This window comes from Telmatherina bonti (genome assembly GCF_933228915.1).
Source record: "Telmatherina bonti genome assembly, chromosome: 21".
NCBI classification, from domain to species: Eukaryota; Metazoa; Chordata; class Actinopteri; order Atheriniformes; family Telmatherinidae; genus Telmatherina; species Telmatherina bonti.
Window position 1 is genome coordinate 26795232 of NC_136630.1, and position 21387 is coordinate 26816618.

The window sequence follows — 21387 nt, forward strand, 5'->3', positions numbered from 1 at the left end:
ACACTGATTTGTAAATTCTTTTTTATACTAGAAACACATTACAAAGACAAACTGTTTACTGTTGAAACTGACCAACTTTATTGGTTTGTTGCAAATATTCAATCATTTTATATTTTATGCCTGGAACACAATCCAAAAAATCTGGGACAAGGGGCAACAAAGGGGCAACCTTCCAACTTTGAACAGGTTAATAAAAACAGATGGGTTCCATGATTGGGTATAAAAGGAGCATCTCCCCAAAAGCTCGGTCATTCATAAGCAAGGATGGGGCAATAGTCAACATTTTGTGGACAACTATGGGTGCAAGCAGTCCAGGTATCCCCAGTCATGGACCTTTTGGGCCGGGATCCTGCAGGTTTTAGATGCTGCTCTACCAAACACATCTTACTCAAACTAGTGGATAATTAACATGCTCATAAAGCGGTTGGAGGTCCATTTAATATAAATGAGGTGTGTTTTGGTAGGAGATATGCCAGATACTGGCCCTCGAGGACCAGGATTGGGAAAACCCAAAACAGTCTGACTGTTTAAGAGCAACGATACCAGGCCTGTAAGTGGCATCGCAAAATTGCACCAAAAACTGGGAAGAAGACATGGAGCGTGCTCAGATGCAACTTATAGCAAAGAAGCAGAAGATGAAGGAGGTGTATGCCATTGTTCTCACACATACATGGTTCTGGTTCTGGCTCCCTTCAGGAGTCTCAGAAACCATGGTGTTTTCTGGCCCACATTCACACCAGTCATCAGGATGATCAGTGAATCAGAGCGAAGGTGGTGCTTGGTTGGTGTAGCTGCTACCGTGGTGGTTGCTGGAAAGATGGGCGTATAACACCACACCCTGTTGTCTTTTTTCTGTCGCAGTGTTCCTTTACTTTCTGAAGCTTATCGATGGTTTGGTCTGGCATTTGTTGCTTTGTTTTTGTGTCAAAAGAGTCTCGGTTTGAAGCCGAGGCGAGGTGATGTCACAGTCACGTGACCAAATCATTTATATCTTTAAAAACATTCACAATGATGATCCTTAAACATAATGTATAATTAGATTTTTCTGTATTTAAGAGTTTTGAATGGATGTGTGGAGAACTTGAGAATTTATGTATAGAAATCAGGAATTATTTGGCCTGAGGGGAGGTGCTAAGAGTATAACAAGCGACCATTCAGAGGTGAGGAGGCGTATGTCTGGCAGCTGGAAGGAGACTCTGAGGACCTACTCTTGGTCTTGGTTTGGACTATGTGAATATGTAGCTGGTGTAAGGAAAGACTGATGTAACGTGCTGTTTTCTCTTGTTTATCCGTATATAGCCATTGCACTGGAGTACTGGACGTTTTTGCACTTTTGAGCGCTGTTGTTGGCCGAACAGTTTCTTTTGTCAACTTTATTGAAACCCAGCACACAAAATGGCACTGACAGCCAGTTGTGAAAGAGCTCTGATGCGATTGCATGTTCAAGTCACAGCATCTGCTTTACTCATTATCACACAATACAAGAGACAAACTGCTACTATAAACTACAAGTACCACTCTGGAAGCTCAATGGATTCTTTCACACATTTATTATTAAATTCAGGTTATTTTGAATAAAATATGAAGCTGCAGAATCGTGGGCTGATCTGTGTTTTGCTTCCTGCAACATCAGCTGCTGAAGCTAACAAGAGGAAAAAAACAAACCTTAACTATCACCTTCACAACTAGCTAGAGACATTTACTTTCTAAGTCGATTATACTGTCAATACAAATATTTATCCTTCTTTAAGAAGTGAAAATCAGAAAGGGACTTTTAGGTAATAGACATAATGCAAAGGTTATGATAAATATGTGATCATTTTTCAAATGAAAAGTTCACACTAAAACCAAATTTAAAGGCAAAATACCTAATAAAGACCTGAATTCACATCAGCTGTTTTCATTCTAATCCTGATCTGTTTGCTTGGAAAGTCTGCTTCCTTGGTGGGAATTGTGAATTTTCAAACGATTTCTGACTGAGATCAAAGAAGCAGACTCGGTCCGCCAACAAACAGGTTTTGGTTCGGACTAAATACAGGAAGCGGACTACAAAACAAAGTATACTATGACATATTAGCGCACAGCATTGCAGGTAAATGCAACCAAGACAAACATGTGGGATAAAAGATGGCTCTGGATGAGAGAAATATCTCACTGTCAGACGTGGAAGAATTTGATCAGAGTTCTGATTGAAACCCGAACAAATCGACCACTAAGATCTGATGCACATCCATATTTTCCTGCCTGTGCTGGAGAGCAAAACAGGGTTTTTACAAAGGTCTGATTTGTTTGGAAGTGCAGCGTGAGCACAGTCTCGGTCCGGAATAATGAACCTAATGGACTATCCTGATGTGAATGCAGTCTCAGAGGTGATTGGGGGGCGGTTATTAGGTGACTAGGACTTTGTGGGTGGGAGAGTAGCATCTATAATCTGTCTGCCAGAGTTCACCTGAGGTCTTCTTTGCAGGAGTTCATGTGGTCAGGCTGGCGATACTCTTGGGAATCCATTGGAGGACAGGAGAGGAGGCCAACTCACCCGACACACCCACAGCATCGTCCTGCAGGGACCGAAAAGAGCCAACAAGTTCTGCTGAAGATCGGACTGCAGAGGAGTTTGGCTTGCATTGCGATGTGAGCGTGAAAACATCTGCACACTCCAGACTCAATGTGTTTAGCAACACATGGCCAATCATCATGGCCAGTCACGTCATGCATGGAAACAGGGTTTCTGCAGGTTTTTGGGAACTGATTTAAGGATGTTTTACAACTAATTTGAAAAGCCAGTGAAGTTAAGAGAACTAGTTAACTTGATTTAGCAACAATTCTGTTAAAAAATAAAAGAGCTGACTAAATTAGATTAGACAGGAAAAAAAAAAACAATTCCTTGTTTTTCTGTAAAGTTTTAACAGCTCATATAACTAGAACCATGCTTTCTGGAACGTGCACTACTGGTTGTACTGGTGTGCTGAAGAATTATTTTCTGATATCAACCAATCAGCATGATGCTCTGAGTTATGTGTGAATAACAGACGATGTTTTTAATCAGAGTCAAACTAAAGTCAGAAGAGTTTCACAGTCAGACAGAGACAACATGACCTGATTACATGACATTTTTAAAGCAATGCAACAGAAACGGGGTCACCTGCAGCTGCAGGAGCTTTACTGGAGAGTTCAGATCTGAAACACTCCCAGCTTTTGTTAGACACTGATTCACCATATGGAGTTTGACGAAATAAAAATATTTATCACACTGTGGAGCTGGAATTGGATGAATGGACGGACGGATGGATGGATGGACGGACGGATGGACGGACGGATGGATGGATGGACGGATAGGGGGTGTTTCTTTTTTTCTGACTGGAAAAATTGTGTTTGTTGGATCTGTAATAAATTGATGATTTGTGTGTTTTGGGGTCAATATGTTGGTTTAATAGGTTAAAGTGGAAAAAATCATTTTTGCGTGGGGGGGGGGGGGGGGTAATACACATGACTGTGTTCAAAATTTTCTTTCTTTTTCAGTTTGTATGTGGTATATCAAAGCAAAATCATGAGTATTAAACTAACCAGTATGGTGTCAGACTGCTCAGGAAAGGGGGGTTGGGGGGGTACACCACATCCTGTTGTCGGGGGGGCAGGGGGGGTAAGCCATGTAGGTGGACAGCCTGATATCTTCTAAGGTGACATGTGATGCAAACAACCACTGGACTGCATAAAGTCTTCATTGCTTTATTTAACACTTGAAACTTTTATCAAGGTTGTCCTTTACTTAGTTCACCGTTTTAACTGCTAACTGTAACTAAGCAACAGCTGCTACCATGATACAGAAGGGGTGCGATGGAGGCTCCCAAAAACCACAAAAGGTTTGACTTTAGGACTGCTCGTTGTGGAAATATTGTACAACATCAAACTTCCTGCTGCTTTTGGGGACAATTCAAGTAAAAAAAAAAAAAAAAAATCAATTCAGGACAAACTAAAAACTTGTTTTTAGGAAAATAAAAACTTTTTTTTAATGTCAGCAGAAACCCTAATGAAGCAAACATGCAGGTAAAAAGAAAAATATAGAAGAGACATTTTCAATTCTGTTCATTGGAAATGAGTGAGAATAACCTGCGGACATGCAACACACGCGACTGGCTGATCTACTGCATGCTACTTGCTAAAAGGCACGTCAGCAGTTGAGTAGAGAAGCAGGAGCAGCACCTCCTCTCCAGCTCCAGAGGACCCTAATGTGAGAAAACCCTCCCTGGAGCCTGGATAGGGAGACTTTTTGCTCTTTTCACCGTTTCCCTCAGCGTCCAGCGGCTGGAGGTTCAGAATTGTCTCAGTTATGTTGTGTCTCACTTCATTCATTCATTTCAGTCTGCAGCGGCTGCTGTCGTGACAAAACTGACTTCTCAGGCCTCTTTCTTTCCAAACAGTAATGCGTTATACTTATTGATCCCTTTCTAGAAGTAAGAGAAATACATTTCCTTTCTGTGAAGTTACCTGCTTTATTAGCTGGTATTCTCCATGCTGCTCACAGCCGCTGGCAAATACAAACTTCCCCGGCCCCTGAGGCTGCAAAAGGAGATTTCACATTGTAGAAAATCAATTTAGGGCTTTTCTAGCGGTAGTGGTAAACCATCTTTAGCTTTTTATTCCTGTGTGTTTTGGTCTTTATGCTGCATCAGGGAAGTTAATTCTGGCTGTAAGAACCCAGACTTACTCTGTTGTCGACAAAGTTTCCGCTGTATCTGCAGTTAACGTGGATGTACTCGCCAGCTGACTCCATTTTGCCGTTCACCCATGTACCCTTGTACTTTGAGCCGGTTTCATGGTAATCGTAGACGCCCTGACCGTGCCTGGGGGTGATATGAAACAGATGATTTCAGAGATTTTTAAAGGGATACCATGTAACTTTTAGCCACTAGCAGCGCTGAACCCGTGACTTCCCACAGGCCACACAACACTGTCACAAAAATAAAACGGGCTCCATCCGTATTTTGGAATTGTGTTTGCAGACCACTTTGACCAGTCGAGAGCAAAGTAATTTGGATTCAGGAATTTAGAATTTCTCATAAGACGCTGGAAGAGGCATGTGCCTCTGACACGTTTAGGGAATCACGTTAGCTTGTTTAGCAAATTAGCTCCAACTAGCCGCATTTTGTTTCTAATAAACAGCAAAATAAAGACACAAGCTTTGTCCCAATTCAGGGTCTTCGAAGTATGCAGACTACAAAGGCCAGGGGTAGGCAACTCCGGTCCCCGAGTCCCACAGTCCTGCAAATGTTAGGAGTTTCTCTGCCGCAACACACCTGGCACACATCAGACTTAATTAGCAGACTTGTGCTAATTAAACATCAAACTCTGCACAAGTCTGCTAATTAGCCATTGATTTGAATCAGGTGTGTTGCAGCAGGGAAACTCCTAACATTTGCAGGACTATGGCACTCGAGGACCGGAGTTGCCTACCCCTATGGGCTATGAAGGGTTCTACGTAGTCTGCACAATCCGAAGTGCGCTTCCTGCTAGCGAAATGAGACAGCCAACTAAGTGTACGGGAATTACCCATAGTGCTCTAGTCCTCTGTTGCCTAGCAACTACATATGCCATGTTTATTTAATCAGTGATCCCATTCTTTCACAAAACACATGAATGAACACAGTGAAGTTCTCTCCTCTGGCTGACAGCTCATCCTGTCAATCTGACGTTTCCTTCAGTGAAAAATAATCCTTGTTAGACGCATGTAATTAAAGTAATTTGTGGTTATTGGACACAATGCCGCTGTTGTCCCAGCATGTCTGTTAAGATAAATATGTTTATCATAGTTTGTCGTATTTCTGCAAAACTTCACCTCCATTTGGCATGTCTTACAAATCGCTTTGCTTTTGTCAAGTTCGTCTTTTCGCTTGTCCTTTCTGAATCCGAGACGTTTCCAGATCTCGGCCTTAAACGTTTAAGGCATTTTAAAGCCCTAGTGCCTGACGCCATGTTCGCTGTTTTAAAGTCTTCACACATATGCGTAAATTCAATGACTCGGCTAAAAGGTTAAATTTCACCGGGGAAAATATTCTTAAACAAATTGATTTTGGACTTATGGATCAATCTTTAGGAATTAATATGACAATCGATTCAAAATTGCTTAATCAATCTTTTCAACACACCTCAATTCATTTCAAGCTAAACAAAGTGCAGATTTGAAAGGAGGATTTGAAGGAGCCTTCAAATTGGGACAGCACCTGGAGTGCCACCATGACTTCAGACACAGCTAAAGACGTATCCTGCAACGTTCTGCAGCTCATCAGGCCCTTACTGCCATTGTTTTGAATAAACGCTGGCTGATCAATGTAAAAAGGTTAATCACATTTGGGTACATTTGTACAATAGGCAATGAGCTAAGTTAACAGTCTAATAGTACAGAGACAAACAGAGAGCTACCGACGGAGCAGCTCTTTGGCAGAGTTCGGTGCAGCTGAAATTGCATCGAATTTCGTGAGCCGCACAATGAGGAACACTGGTCTGAAACAATTCCTTTCCTGCTTTCTCTTTCTGGTCTCCTCAGGCATCATTTTCACCCTCCTACTTCCTTCAGCCATGAAAAACTTTGGTTGGAAGAGGAGGAAAAAGTAGCACAAAGCAGAGTCCTCTGTGTATATAGAGGAGGGGCTGGAAAGCAAAGCGCTCCAGGTCACATGATCCAATGAACGACAGATGCGCTCCTGCAAAGTTACAATGTCTGGTTTCTGAAGAGGGCAGTGATGTGTCCAGCTCTGTATACTGACCCCAGAAATCATTAATACACATCAGGCTCATGTTTGGGTTATAAGTTACACAGTGTCCCTTTAAGGTTCCTATAAACAGTTTAAACTCATACAGAGGTGCGTGTCTGGTTTTTTTATTTGAGCTGAAACTAACGTCATTCTTCCTTTCCCTGTCCATCTGGGATAGGATTGTAGGGCAGCAAGGAAGCCCTGACTTCCCTGTTTTCCACTTTTTCCACCTTGTCCAGGTGGGATCCTGAGCTGTTCCCAAACTATTAACTATAAACTTAAATCCTATTAATGAAATTAAACCATTGCATATATTTTCCTGTATTTTGTTACAACCTTTTGTTACAAAATCCAAGTTTTAAAAAAGAAAAGGTGCATGCACACATATGTTCTGCCTCCAATACGTTACTATTTTGTAGTCATGTTTTGCAGCAGCTATACATCATATCCAACCCCAGGAACTTTTCCCATTTTGTTTTTTTTTTTTTTTTTACATATACATATATTTATTGAGTTTCATTAGATCACAGTGCATGAGTACAAAGTGAATGAAACAACATAGTCCAAACTATTTATACCCCTGTACCCGTCCACCCCGCATGTTATCTATCAAGGTTTAAAGAGGTAAAAAAATATCAAGGATGGTTCTCTGAAGGATTTCATAGTTTCACATAGTTTTTATAACCCAACCTTGATTTGTTTTTGCCCCTGATCTGTTTGGATGCTTGGTCTTCATTAAGATGCTAAGATGATACACAAGTGGACTTTCTTTAGCTAATAACGTGACCTCTGAGGGCAGCTGGCCACACTGCAGCTTCTTTAAGGGCTTCATGGCACAAGGTTTCACCCCTGGACTATTTTTTAATACATTTCATTTAATACCCCACAAAAAGTCCGTTTAAACGACAGGCTGTAACCTAAAAATGAAGAAAAAAATCAAGGGATGAGAATCTTTACAAATCAGTGTGTGTTGAACCTTCTGTTTGACGTTTAAGCCCACAAACCCACTGTCCACACCTTGGATGACACAATGATTCGCTCTAAAACCCAGCAGAACAAATAGTGATGCTCTTGACATACCTCTTGTGATGCAGCCATTCTCCATCATACGTATCTCCGTTGGGGTAGGTGTACACACCATGGCCTTGCCTCAGGTCCTCCACCCATGACCCTGATGTCCGAATACATAGAAACGACTGTTTTGGTTTATGAAGCTCCAGAATCAACATTTCAGACGAGAGGCAGGACTGTAAAGATACATTTTAATAAGCAGAATCTGGCGAAGATCAATGCAACCTCTGCGGCTCAACACTGTACCCAGAAACAGCTAACTTTTTATTTTACACAACGAAACAAACATCTGCCTGCGTCAGTGCAGATGATATGGTGTGGATGGTCATCTTAGGTTTCTGGGAATCGAACAGCTTGTCATGTAAACACACACTCTGAGTCGAAGAAATGACTGTATTACCAAAAGGAACTGAAGAAACACAAACTCCACTGCCAGTTATTACAGACGAACGACAGAAAGGATCCGAACTTTACGGGGAAAAAAAGTTATGAATCATTATTAGTTTTAATTAGAAAATTATATTTTAGGTAATAAAAATGTCAGATCTACCTACAAACATCCACTGCTCTGTTTGTGTGGAAGAGTTTTTATCACAATAACACATGGATGTGATCAAACTGTCTCATGTGACGACCTCAGTCAGCTCAACATGATCTAATGTAATCTGGTTTCTTAATCAGATTACGTTAGATCTTGTTGAGACCTGGAGTTGTATTTAGGCAGACAGACAGACAGACAGGTAGATACTTATTTGAAGTACTTCTTTTTATATTTATCAGACTTCTTAGAATTACTCCTGACAACACTCATGACTTAAGAGTAAAAATAAATTCTATGCTAAAAGCTGCACTTCAGTTACTCATCAAGTGTTTCGCTCACACTTTTACTGAAGTGTTAGACCGACTGTTAAGTCTCAGAGCAGGGTTACGACTGCTCGTCATCACACAAAGCTAAAATGTCCTTCCACTCCCAAAACGTCCACACACGTCTCCCTCGCCTCAGTATCATCCGCTACAGGAAGTCCTGAGCAGTTAGGACGCCTCTGGTGGGATCTTGCATATCTGGAGTAGTAGGAATCATTTTCAGACTTGAGAAAGTTGATGAATAAGCTTTTCTTCTTAAGTCTGAGAGTAAGACTGAATTCCACAGATTCTCAGCATTTAGGGCTACAGTGGCGCTCTGAGACGGTTGGTCAGTACGAGGCCTGGTTGCTTTTTTCTGCATGTTTCAGACTAAGGAGGTTAAGTTTCTGATGTCAGCCGTTCCACTGATCTTTTTTGGGTTGGAAATCTAATTGTTAGTCAAATATTATTTTATATCTGCAGTAAGACATAATTTCTTAAAGTGGGAACGGTGGCCTTTCTGTGTGGAATTGCATGTTCTCCGTGTGTGTGAGTGTGTGTGTTCTCTCCACTGTGCATGTTAGGTTAACTGGTTACTCTAAGCTGTCACTAGGAGTAATTGGCTGTCTGTCTCTCTTTGTGGCCCTGTGATGGACTGGTGACCTGTCCAGGTGTACCTGCCTCTCGCCTGATGATTGCTGGGATAGACTCCAGCTTCCCACAATCCTGAACTGGACCAAGCGGTTAAGAAAATGGTTGAATGGATCGTTCCTGATCATTAAATTCAATGAGAATTTTGTCTTTCCTGGGAAAACTTACACTGTCTCCGAGATCTCTTCTTCTGCCATCATATTTTTTTACACTTATGTCAAAGAGTTTTGCTTTAATTAAACACATACTTTTTAACACGCAACTTGCCAGATGCATTCATGTGGGGTCCATATAAACACAAGGGATGATCGTATCAGTACTCTGGACTTATCACTGCCAGTCAGACTTTCAGATAAAACACTGTCCTCATGCAAAACATGTCATTTTTTTCACTTTTCAGAGTTTAAGGAAATAAAAACACCTGCAGCTGCATATCTTCTTCAAGAGGAAAAATTTAGACATTTTCCATCTCTAATAAATATATAAGGATGAATGTTTAAAAGAAAGACTTTCGTCTGTTTGCATGGCTTCTGATTATTAATCATGGTGTCTGCTTTGACAATAAAGGACACTCAAGGACAGATAAGAAGCAGGATTTAGGAGACGTTATTAAACCAGGTGCACACATAGTTTACATTTAAAATTAGGAAAATAATTTATCTTAATGTATGTTGTATTACTTTTATTACTTTTATTTTAGTTAAAGCTTTAAGCTAGACTGGTTCTACCTTCATATCTGGATCCATCTGGATAGTAGAAGGTGCCCTGTCCATGTTTCAAGTTCTGGAAATAGTCTCCCACATATCTCGCACCATTCTTGAAGCGATATGTCCCCTGTTGAGTAAAAATGCGACAAACAAGCATCAATTAAATCAGGGTTCATTCATTCTGGTTCTATGATACCTGCAGTCCAGGAGGTGCTCAATGTATTCCTGCTACAACACACCTGAATCAAATGAAATGGATCTTACAGCCTATCAAGTTCCACACGACTTATTATACTGTCAGGTGTGTTGGCATAAAAAAAAAAAATGTAATAAATAAATAAATAAATGACTTATAATTAAAAAATTTACAAACTACATAGACTTTTTGCTGAAAATGTGTCTGGTTGTTTGTTCAATGTACAGTCAGTCCTTGATATTTTTCTTTTTCAGTACTTTTGTTTTGATGTCTTGTTGTGATCCCGGTGAGAACCAAATCTCGCGAGACTACGATCAACGTTTGCTTTTAAAGAGTCTGTGGCTTACCTGTCCGTGTCTTTTCCCCTTCTCATACTCCCCTTCGTAAATGTCTCCATTGGGCAGAACAGCTTTCCCGACTCCGTGCCTTTCTCCTGCCTCATTTCTACCCCCTTCATACTCCTGATCCAGTCACACAGAGAAAACAAAGATAAAACAAGAAGCGAGAGACTGCTGCAGGTTTCAGCCCACATTATCAGCTAAATCTACACCAGGCGGTTTATTTATTTCCCCAGCAAACTGAACAAGCAGGTTAATTCCGCGGACTCACCCCGAGTTTACTCTGTTCATCGTCAAAATCATAGGATCCAGTGTCCGACATTATGCTGTGTTGGTTTTGGTTTAACTTTAAAACGCGCTGGCGTTGTTTACGGTTGTCATGGCAACCGGCGGTAACACGTGACCAGAAGCGGTACGCATTGTTTTGTTTTGTTTTGTTTTTTATTGAACAGCAATGTACACACATACGGCATGTTGGTTGTCGTATATATTTAACAGGTGTTGAGGTAACTTAAAACAAGGCAGTCTGATAGGAATGAGAGCTTAAACGCTCTCTCTCGCTCTCTCTCACTCTCTCTCTCTCTCTCTCTCTCTCACACACACACACACACACTCACACACACACGCACACACACACTCACACACACACACACACACATACACGCACACAAAATAGAAGTCTTTTTCTGGTAACATGAACAAGTCCGTCAAGGAAAAAAGTCTTTGGGAATTTTTTGTTTTCATATTTTGAAGAGATTTTGTGACAGTTCTGAGATCTTTTTGGTCGGTTTTGTTCGGGCATATTTACATTGATGTATAAAATGTAGGGCCAACAGGATCGAGCTATTTACAAGAAATTCCAATTTCTTCTGTTTTAATATTACACCAGTTTTGATTAAGCACATAGTCAGAGGGTACATCATGATCTTCTTTGAGTGGAGCACATTATTACTGTCATTTCCAGCCTCGAGAGCTTTTTGAGTGTTTCTCTTTGACAATGTAGGACAAGTGTTAAAACTGAACAGCTAGACTAATTAATTAAAAGTGATTAAGAAATATGCAGTTTGCTTTAGTCACCCCATCCCACCCCATTATTGTTCTTCATTCATTCAAAGTAACCAAAAGCGGGTTTTATTAACTCTATTCTATTCCATTCTACAGTCATTTAGCACACGCTTTTATCCAAAGCGACTTACATATGAACAAAGAGATAAGACATTTTTTTAGGGGTATATATTCTTTGGATAGCATCACAATGATTTCTTTTTCGCTCTCGTTCAAGTAATGTTTTTATTTTGCATTGGGTGGCTTTGATGTTTATTTAGTTCAATTCAGCTTTATTTGTATAGCACCACTTCACAACAGTATTGTCAAAGGCCCTTTACATACACATAATTTCAAGCCAATTAATACATAGCCTATAATAGAAACCAACTGATTGCATCGAATCATAACTTTGATTTAATCCCCCATCCTGAGCATGCACAAGTGACAGTGGGAAGGAAAAAACTCCCTTTTAACAGGAAGAAAATCTCCGGCAGAACCCGGTTCAAGGAGGTTCATCTGCCTCGACTGGTTGGGGTGGAGAGGACAGGAAAGACAGAACAACATGTACAACTGCACTTACTCAGGAAGACCTGAGGAAAACAGGAGAAATAAGTTAGAGACGGCAATATTGGCATATATTTATACATTATTATATTCAAGAAATAGAGCAAGGTACTTCTCAGAGCATTATATGTCTGGTACCAAGATAACTCAAAAACTTACGGACGTAGTTCAAATAAATTTTGAGGAAATCTTAGAAATGCAAAAAGAAACAAGTAACTAGATTTTGGGGTGATCCGGATCGCCGCCTGGATCATGTTATTTTTACAAGGACTCTTCACTTTGATGGAGCTATTCATCTTTTATTACAAACAAGCTTTAAACTTGCCAAAAAAAGAAAAAAAAAAAAAAAAAAAAAAAAGGCTTGCGGAAATCTGCGCTCTAAACGTTTTTTTTTTTTTAAATTTATTTATTTATTTTTTTATTGAGTTGCATCAGATTTTCATGAAAACTTCAGAGGTTATTGGAAATGTGAAAATGGAGAATTGATTTAATTTTGGTGGTGATTGGATCACCGTTTGGATCCAGGATTTTTTTTTTTAAAGGATTTCTATAACATTGTGAGATTGGGCCATTTTTAACATGTGCGCACGTAACTCCAACAAAAATGGTCCAAGCACTAAAAATACAGGACAAGCTTCCAAAAGGTTCTAAAATATGTCGAAGACTGATCCAGGTGAAGGAATCATTCTGGAGACTATGATCCATAATATGAAAAAAATAGGGGACATTTGTAATTTTCATCATAGGAAGATAATTACAATATATGGAGAATTGTGGCCCTCGGCGGAGGTTTGCGCTCTCCCAGTGCTTTTCTAGTTGTTTATGTTTGGTAACTACTACCATTATTTTGACAGGTGCGGCACCGGAAGTGAGTTCCTAGTCCTGCCATATCGGCTGCTGGCTACGTTGGTTTCTGTCCTGTTACCGTATGTTACGATAAAGGAAACTAAAACAAACTGAAACAGTTGAGAGGACGCTGTGCTTGGGTTTCTGTTTCAGTCACGTTAATGGATACCGGAAGCGCTGCCAGACATTAGCAGAAGACAACAGTGACCATGGACCGCTGTCCTCTACAAACGCCGCTGTTTACGTTCGGCGTCATAGCTGACATCCAGTATGCAGATATCGACGACGGATACAATTACACCCGCACGAGGAGGCGTTATTACCGAAGCAGCCTCCAGCTGCTGAAAAATGCCCAAAAAAGTTGGTCCGAGTCGGCTGTCAAGCCTCGGTTCATCCTCCAGCTCGGCGACATCATCGACGGCTTTAACAAGATGCACGACGCCTCGGAGCAGGCGCTGGACACGGTGCTGAGAGAGCTCAGCTCCAGCCCCGTGAAGGTGCACCATGTGTGGGGTAACCACGAGTTTTATAACTTCAGCAGGAGCGCGCTGCTGCGTTCACGGCTCAACAGCAGGCTGGACGGGAGCCCGAGCGGAGCACCGGAGCGCGCTGACATCTATGCCTACCAGTTCAGCCCGTTTCCCGGCTTCACGTTTGTCCTGCTGGACGCTTATGATGTGAGCCTGCTGGGCAGAGAGGAGTCCAGCGAGGAGTACAGAAATGCCATGGCTGTGATTAAACTGCACAACAACAACGAGGATCTCAACTGTCCACCAGGTATTCTGGTCTGATGTGAACTTTATTATTCCCCCAAAGTTATAACTGTGTTTTGTTGTTGGTTTTGTCCATTTCCTGTTGGGAGAATATTGGTTGAAAGTAATTTTTATCTGATAAAAACATGCTTATGAAATGACAACATTTTAATGGCAGCATCAGTGACTGTCAGCTGGTAGTATGTCCAGAGGATCTCCTACTTCTGTGTTCAACCAAGCCGTTTATCAGTCTATGTTGTGGCCAGGGCTGGATTAAAAGTGTAGAGGCCCCTGGGCCCAGAGTGTTCCAGGGCCCCCCTTCCCCACCACAACATTGAGAAAACTGTGAATGACACACTGTGAAACAACATTTCTAACATGGTACCAATAGCAATAAACTGGACACAGTGTTGTAACTATCTGGCTTTTATGTACTTTTTGTTTTATGTCCAAACTGCTGGTGTTTGCCCTACGTGGGCCCCACATGGGCCCCACATGGGCCCCAAGTGGGCGTGGGCTCCCTGGTCTGTGCCCATAATATCCATTGGATAATCCAGCCTTGGTTGTGGCAGCTGATATGTGTTATTATGTGTGTATTTCAGAGTCGGAGCACAGGTTTACAATGTTCAACGGTGGGTTCAGTAAGGACCAGCTGGACTGGCTGGACTCTGTGCTGTCCTCTGCAGATGAGAAACAAGAGCGAGTCACTGTTATCAGTAAGTGAAACCTGCTGCTGCATGCAGCACATTGTGTTCCTTTCAAAACTTCCTCCTACAAACATTGAGTGCAGCTAAGGTTGAATGTTTTGGCAGGTAAGAGGGTTGAAAAACGAGGAAAATGGAGACGTTCTGCCACAGTTTAAACTGGCAACACCTTAATAATAGTAGCTCCAAAACAATGTTTCTGAAATGCCACCACATGTACTTAGAGCTGGGCGATATGACCTTTTAGCAATATCCCGATATTTTTATGGCATGTCACGATATACGATATATATCTCGATATTTACCTCAGCCTTGAATTAATGCTTTGGTGCATACAATCACATCAGTAAGATGATTTTGTTGCTCCATTAAAACATAATTGTTCATACTGCATCAAGATATGCTGATTTTAAACATTCATGCCAAAAGGATGAAATTGTAACGAAGCAAATTGGTCAAAACCGTATTTATTGAACAGTTAAAGCAGCGGCAGAAACATGTCATTTTATAACAAAATAAAGTGACTTTGCATGATGTAATAAATGCAACGGATGAAAATAGGTGCTCTAGGGGGTGACTTTGCAAATGATGAACTATTATAAGGCTTTGCTTTATGGATACGTTTTTGAGTTGTCATGTATTTTTTTAAATCGCAGAGTTTATCGTAGAAATCAGTCTTATAATACAGGCAGAATGTCCTCGTATCGTCTCCAATAAACGGCTTCAGCCAGTTGTCAGGATTTGATTCCCACTGCTTTCTGTATTTTCTACAGACATGACGAGCTAGATAAATATGCCTGTGTCACACACACAGTGGATGAGGTGAGTAAGTGACAGAGGCTGTGAATGTAATCAAATAGAATGAATTATTTTTGCGTGACGTGAAAACTTTGTAATTTACATCCCACTCTGTAATCCAGAGCGGGATCAGTGGCGGATTTGGCTGTTCACTGTGACTGTAGGTGGAGTCGTGCAGGTGTCCTCTCTGCTCCTCTGACTGGCTGCAGCTGCAGCCGGAGCGACTGAGTGCTTTAGGACGGGGAGAGACTCTCGTTCGTAACAATAACTTTACAATATGCGCTTTAAAGTCAGTCGCCAAAACACCAGGAAAGTTTCTAATAACTCCAGTAAAAGTCGCTAGATTTGTCGCTTTTCACAAAAAGTCGCCAAATTTAGCGAGAAAGTCGCCAAGTTGGCAACAGTGGCTACACGCTGCCTCTCATGACGTAGCACGTAGCTCACGTTATGTACGTAACGAGGCGCGCTTGCTTTAACTCTCTGTGCAAAGCGGTGCAGAGTCGAGGAGGAGGGAGAAAACCCCGCCCACAGCTAAAAACAGCTGTGTGACAACAGGATACTCGAATATGACGAATATAGGCATTTTCTATATCGCACAGAGGACTAGCAACGATATATCGAGTATATTCGATATATCGCCCAGTCCTACATGTACTACTTGGAGACAAGTACATGAAATAATTAAAAAGAAGGGGAAAAACTTGTTCTATGTTTTATGTATTTCTTACTTAATAGACGTGACTTTAGTTCAGATCATGTGGATTACTGTACACATGTGGAAATGTACTCATATGTACATTTAAAATAACTTCTAGATCTTGAAATGTTACTGGGAAATACTTTATTTTTTACTCCCAGATACCTTTGTGTAAGTGTTTTGTGATTCAGGAGATCCATCGTGATCTGTAAGTTGTAATATATGGATAAATGAATAAATATATAAATATGTGTGCATACATTTACCTAAATATGTGAATAAAATCAGAAATTCAATTTAAAATATTTTTTAAACTATCTAAATAAATATGAAATTATTTAGATTTAATAAACATAAGTATTTTATAATATGTAATCCTAATATTAGTTTGTAAAAAAAAAAATATCGGATAAAATGTCAAATAAATTAAAGGTGTAAAAAAATAAAAACAACAAAAATATGTAAATGATAAAATGAGGCAAGTTGTTGCTGAAACTTCAAATATTTTCTCCAGAAATGTAATGTTTTTTATAACCTTTATTTTAAAGCGATACTTCATTGAATGTCAACAAATAATGCATTTCTTTGCACTGAAACAAAGTGTGAAGTTGGGATTTTTCTTTATTTAATGGTGGTGATGCTGTTATTTTACCTGACCAGCCCACTGGAGACCAAACTGCTGGATGTGATCTCTGGGCTCGACTGAAAATTATACCTCAGGGGTTCAATGATGAAAAATCTCTGCTGTAAAGTAAAGAATTGTGATTATAAAATCATAATTAAGCCATACAGCAGAGGCGTTTTGCAGAATCACCTGCATGTACACAACTCTCCATGTTTGTTTCCTTCCTCTTCAGTAGTAACTGTGCAGCCGAGTTTATATCAGCGAAAGCAGCATTGACTTCATTTATCTTATAAACTTTTACAGTTCTGTTCTTGCTGAGCTGGAGGATCGATTTTCTGCAGTATATGTACAGTCATGTTTTTTATTTTTATTTGGATCCTCGTCAGCTTGCAGCAGCTAGCTGCAGCTATTCTTCCTGAGGATGACACCCAGCTCTACCTCCCCACTACACCATATTCCACCCTGCCTCCCACCTCCCCCACTGCCTGTTTATCTGAAATGACATCCTGGTTCACTTCTAACTTCCTTAAATTAAACAGCGACTAAAGAGAGTTTCTCCTCGTTGGAAGTGAATCTACACTTTATAAAGTTGGCTTTTCCGTCTCTTATCGACAGCTTTCCTTTGTCCCCCTCCCTCCGAGTTAAGAGTCTGGGTGTCGTCCTCGACAGCACTCTGTCATTTCATGCTTCTATCATTAACATCACTCGTTCTGCATTCTTACATCCGCGTAACATTTCCCCCCCCCGTACCACCTCTGCTACTGCAGTTCACTTCTCTTCGGTCTCCCCCAGAAATATCTTCATAAAAATCAGGTGGTCCGTGCAGCCGCATGCATCATCACCAGGACTCCTTCCTTTCACCACACCGCCCCCGTCCTACAGCAGCCGCTTTTTTAAATAAAATGCATTATTATTATTATTATTATTATTTGGCATTAATGGAAGTCATCGGGACAGCTGCATTGGCTCCCCGTTAAATCAAAAATCAAATGAAAAATCCTCCTCTACACATTTAAAGCAATGCATAACCCCCCCCCCCCATTACCTGTTGGATCTCCTACACATTGTAGTCCTTCCCCTCAGATCCTCCTCCATCCACCTGACTGTTCCTTCTTCATGGGGAGGAGAGCCTCCAGTCACTCGGCTCCTTATCTCTGGAATGATCTCCCACCAGACATCCGTAACGTTGACGGCTTACCTTTGTTCAAATCCAAACATAAAACACACCTGTTTATGATGGCATGCTCTCTCATTACTCTGTCCCACGGTTTGGTGTCTGCGTTTTATTTGTTTATTGTTAATATTGTTGTTTTCTCCGTGTTTTTATTGTACAGTGAACCTTAAGTGACCTGAAAGGCGCTTTTTTAAATAAAATGCATTTTTATTATTATTATTATTATTTGAATAAAATGCATTATTATAGTGGTTTAAATGATTTATGGCAGAAAAAGTAGAATAAAATATTGATTTTTGATGATTTTATAGCGTCCAGTGTCACCACAGGGGCCAGATGAGAGGGGGGTCCTGAAGACTGAACCAGACGTCATGCTGTCACTCATCACTCACAGCTAATACAGTTTCTCCCCCCCTCCCCCTCCCAGGTCACCTCCCAGTCCACCCCGAATCCACAGATTCGGTCTGCCTCGCGTGGAATTTCAACGAGCTCCTGGCTGTCCTCCGCTCCCACAGCAGCGTTGTGTGTTACATGGCGGGACACGCCCACGACGGCGACTACTGCCGAGATAAAGACACAGGCGTGCACCACCTGACGTTGGACGGGGTGATCGAGACGCCCCCCGACAGCGACGCCTTCGCCACGGTCTCCGTCTACGCAGACAGGATGGTGCTGGAAGGGTTCGGCCGGGTCACGGACAGACTGCTCATGTTTTCATGATCCCGACACGAACGTGGCGCCGTTTGAAATCTCATTCGAGATGCACTGAAGGACGCGATGGCGAACGCTCCTGGGAAGTCGGGATTTTTCTGTCACTTTACAAGAAGAAATTCTTCCATTTTTCCTTTTTCTTAAAAAAGAATGAAATGATTTAAATCAAACTAGCTTTATAAATGAATACTTCATTAGTTATATTAAAAAGCCAAAAGAAATATCCGACTTAAGTACTTTTAGAATATTTACTGCACTTTTTTAATTTCAAATACTTCCAGTGAATGAAGGGCGATCATATGAGGACAAACTGCCTTTTTGGATTTATTTTATTGCACATAGCGGATGTTTCATGCCGTGGTTTTGCTCAGCCGCATGTCGTGCAGTGCTGTGAGGATTATTTTACACCTTCTGCACTTATTGGGCGATAAGATGATGGCCTCCCATCAGATCGGTTTGCTTTGCACTGTAAACTCAATAATAAAACCCTCACATGAACTTTGATGTCCAGTTGAATGTTGTGCTCACACTCAGGTGTCTTACGATGCATTCAGGTGACATGGGAGACCAGATGCATGCTATTAATAATAATAAAAATAGATTCTAGACAGGAGTAGATGTTTTTATTTCTTTTTCTACCTCTCACACATAGGTTTTCTTTTAAGCAAGCTGAACCGGGTAGTGCTTCTCTCATTTTACCCAGAGATGAAGTTTACAAATTCCTGCATGTCCAAAGCTCTAAATAAAAGCGTCGGATTTTGTATCTGTTCACATTAGGAACTTTTACTGGTTGGTTTTCAAAGTCAACTCGGTTACGACGTCATTTCCAGTTCTGATTTCTGTTCAAATCAGCATAAAACTCATAAAATAATGGAATTTTAGTAAATTGTTTGGTTTTTATTAAGTTTATTAAGATAAGTTGTACATGTTTCTGGTTAATGCTGCTTCAGACTTGAGTTAATTACATCTCAAAGAGAATAAAAGTTATTTTTATATCTTCTATATTTATATGAGGGCTTTCGTTACTGGATAAAGATTTTATAGTGAGATTAAAGACAAATTTTTTGTAATAAAACATCTCAAAAGACAAAATACTGATTGTTTTTACCTTTCTAAACTAATCACTTGATTTTATTTCAGTTCTCATCCAACATGCTGATTCATCCCAGCCAAGCTGCTGATGTTGCAGAGTATCATTCATAGCAATAAAACTACATCTGCCATGGTTTTCCAATCATTTCTGCCTGTAATTGGGTGTATTTGCATGGCTGTATTGATACATTTATTCATGTACAAGACAATATTCCAAGATATGTGTGAATATGGATGTGGACTAAATGGAGCTAAATATTTTTAATTCATGATCAAATTATCATTTTTGCTGTCACATTTTGATCTGCAAGGTAAAAAAAAACAAACAAAAAAAAAAACTTCACAATCTCAGGAATACTTTGAAAGTATTGCATCTGAAGTATTTGTCTCTAACAGTAAACACAGAAGTAGTTGTCGGGCTGAAAGGAGACCAGCTTTGGGTTGAGGATCACTCTGGAGCCACTAACTCCGACTATCCACAGTAATACCTGCTCAGCATGAACGTCAATATTCATTTTAACTTTATCCATCCCCATTTGGAAACAAAGGGTCTGCATTTTACCCATCTGTTGTAGATTTACAAGAGAGCACCTACCACGTGTCACATGGGGTGCAGTTGAGCGATTATGGGTCCTTGTCAGACCCACAGGTCATTCCTGTCTTTAAATGTGACAACAAACCTCAAGGAAATATTAAAATGTCTTTCATCTACTATCATTCTGATAATATTAAAAGCAGGGCTGTTCCTAGCTATGTGGGGGCCCTGGTTCACCTAACTACAATGTAGAGAATATAACCCAAAATGATCCAGCAACATGCTGCAATTATGTTCTACAAGCTATACTTGGACCAATAAATCACTTCCACAGTAGTCTGTAATAATAAAAAAAAAAAAAGGCCAAATATTTAGAATAAATAATGTTTTTTATTTTATTTTATTTTTTTATTATTATTATTATTAAAGCAGAAGCACACCTATGATTTAGGGCCCTTTAGAGTATACTGGAAACTTTAAAAAAATTATATAACATTTGGAGACAGTCTATGCAAAATGAAATGTTCACCTTTCACTCTTTTTCATTGTTTTGTTGTAAAAATTATTTAATGTATTTAATACAAGTTTATTACTTCTTGAATTTTTAGTATTTTTTGTTTTATTTTAAGTTTTTTTTTTTTTTTTTTTTTCATTAATTTTTAATATGAATTTCCCAGTGTTTTCCTTTTGGTTTTCTTTACCGGGATCCCTAAGACATGGCTTCCTCATAGCTGTTTTTTCTATTGTTGTTTTTTGCACAAGTTTTGCAATTAGGTATGTGAAAGCATATTTTTAATTTTGCTTTGTTTTTGTGAGAAACATGTTCTACTGCTCTTTTGTATAAAAGGTACTACATCAATCAAAGTTATATTTATATTTGAAGCAGACACACCCTGGCTAGCTAACTGTTAGGGGTGGGGAATTTAATTGAAAATAATTGAATATCAGGATTTTTAGCTCAACAATTATTTTTGGTAAAAAAAATTGATTTAAAAAAATCCATTCTAAAATTTTGTCCTTTTTTATTGTTTTTATTGATCTTTTTACTTTTCTTCTTGGGCATTATAGCAGCAAATTGATGATCTGGCTACTGTGTTGTTTTTTCCTAAATGAAAGCAAGAAAAATGATGAGCAAACAAAAAATTTTGTACATTTTCTTTTTTTGGTTTTAGTCTATAAAAATCAACAATAACGAAGAATTGTGAGAACCGCAATTTAAACTGAATCAGCACCCAAAAACATTGGAATCGAATCTAATTGGGACAAAAGCATATCTTCTCAGCCCTA

At 40.0% G+C, this 21387-nt stretch overlaps 2 protein-coding genes across 2 annotated transcripts; one reads left to right on the plus strand and one right to left on the minus strand.

Moving 5' to 3' along the window:
* Nucleotides 1–660: 660 nt before the first annotated feature.
* On the minus strand, nt 661–10877 carry rsph1 (radial spoke head component 1; the record flags this gene model as incomplete). Its single annotated transcript, XM_079260635.1, is given in 9 exon segments — nt 661–809; nt 2450–2471; nt 2475–2558; nt 4486–4557; nt 4706–4841; nt 7830–7920; nt 10043–10148; nt 10565–10678; nt 10827–10877. Coding segments are annotated over 9 exon segments (825 nt in total).
* A 2185-nt stretch (nt 10878–13062) lies between these two features.
* Nucleotides 13063–18959, plus strand: adprm (ADP-ribose/CDP-alcohol diphosphatase, manganese-dependent). The gene is made up of 3 exons (XM_079261028.1): nt 13063–13789; nt 14367–14480; nt 18190–18959. Exons 1-3 carry the CDS (start codon nt 13222–13224, stop codon nt 18480–18482), a joined length of 975 nt encoding a protein of 324 aa, XP_079117154.1. The 5' UTR covers nt 13063–13221; the 3' UTR covers nt 18483–18959.
* The last annotated feature ends 2428 nt before the right edge of the window (nt 18960–21387 follow it).

What these genes read in the sequence shown, in the direction of transcription:
- adprm (XM_079261028.1), top strand. Translation starts at nt 13,222, where the DNA reads ATGGACCGCTGTCCTCTACAAACGCCGCTGTTTACGTTCGGCGTCATA. An exon ending in GGATCTCAACTGTCCACCAG is followed by an intron (nt 13,790 to 14,366) that starts GTATTCTGGTCT and finishes TGTGTATTTCAG; the next exon opens with AGTCGGAGCACAGGTTTACA. An exon ending in AGAGCGAGTCACTGTTATCA is followed by an intron (nt 14,481 to 18,189) that starts GTAAGTGAAACC and finishes TCCCCCTCCCAG; the next exon opens with GTCACCTCCCAGTCCACCCC.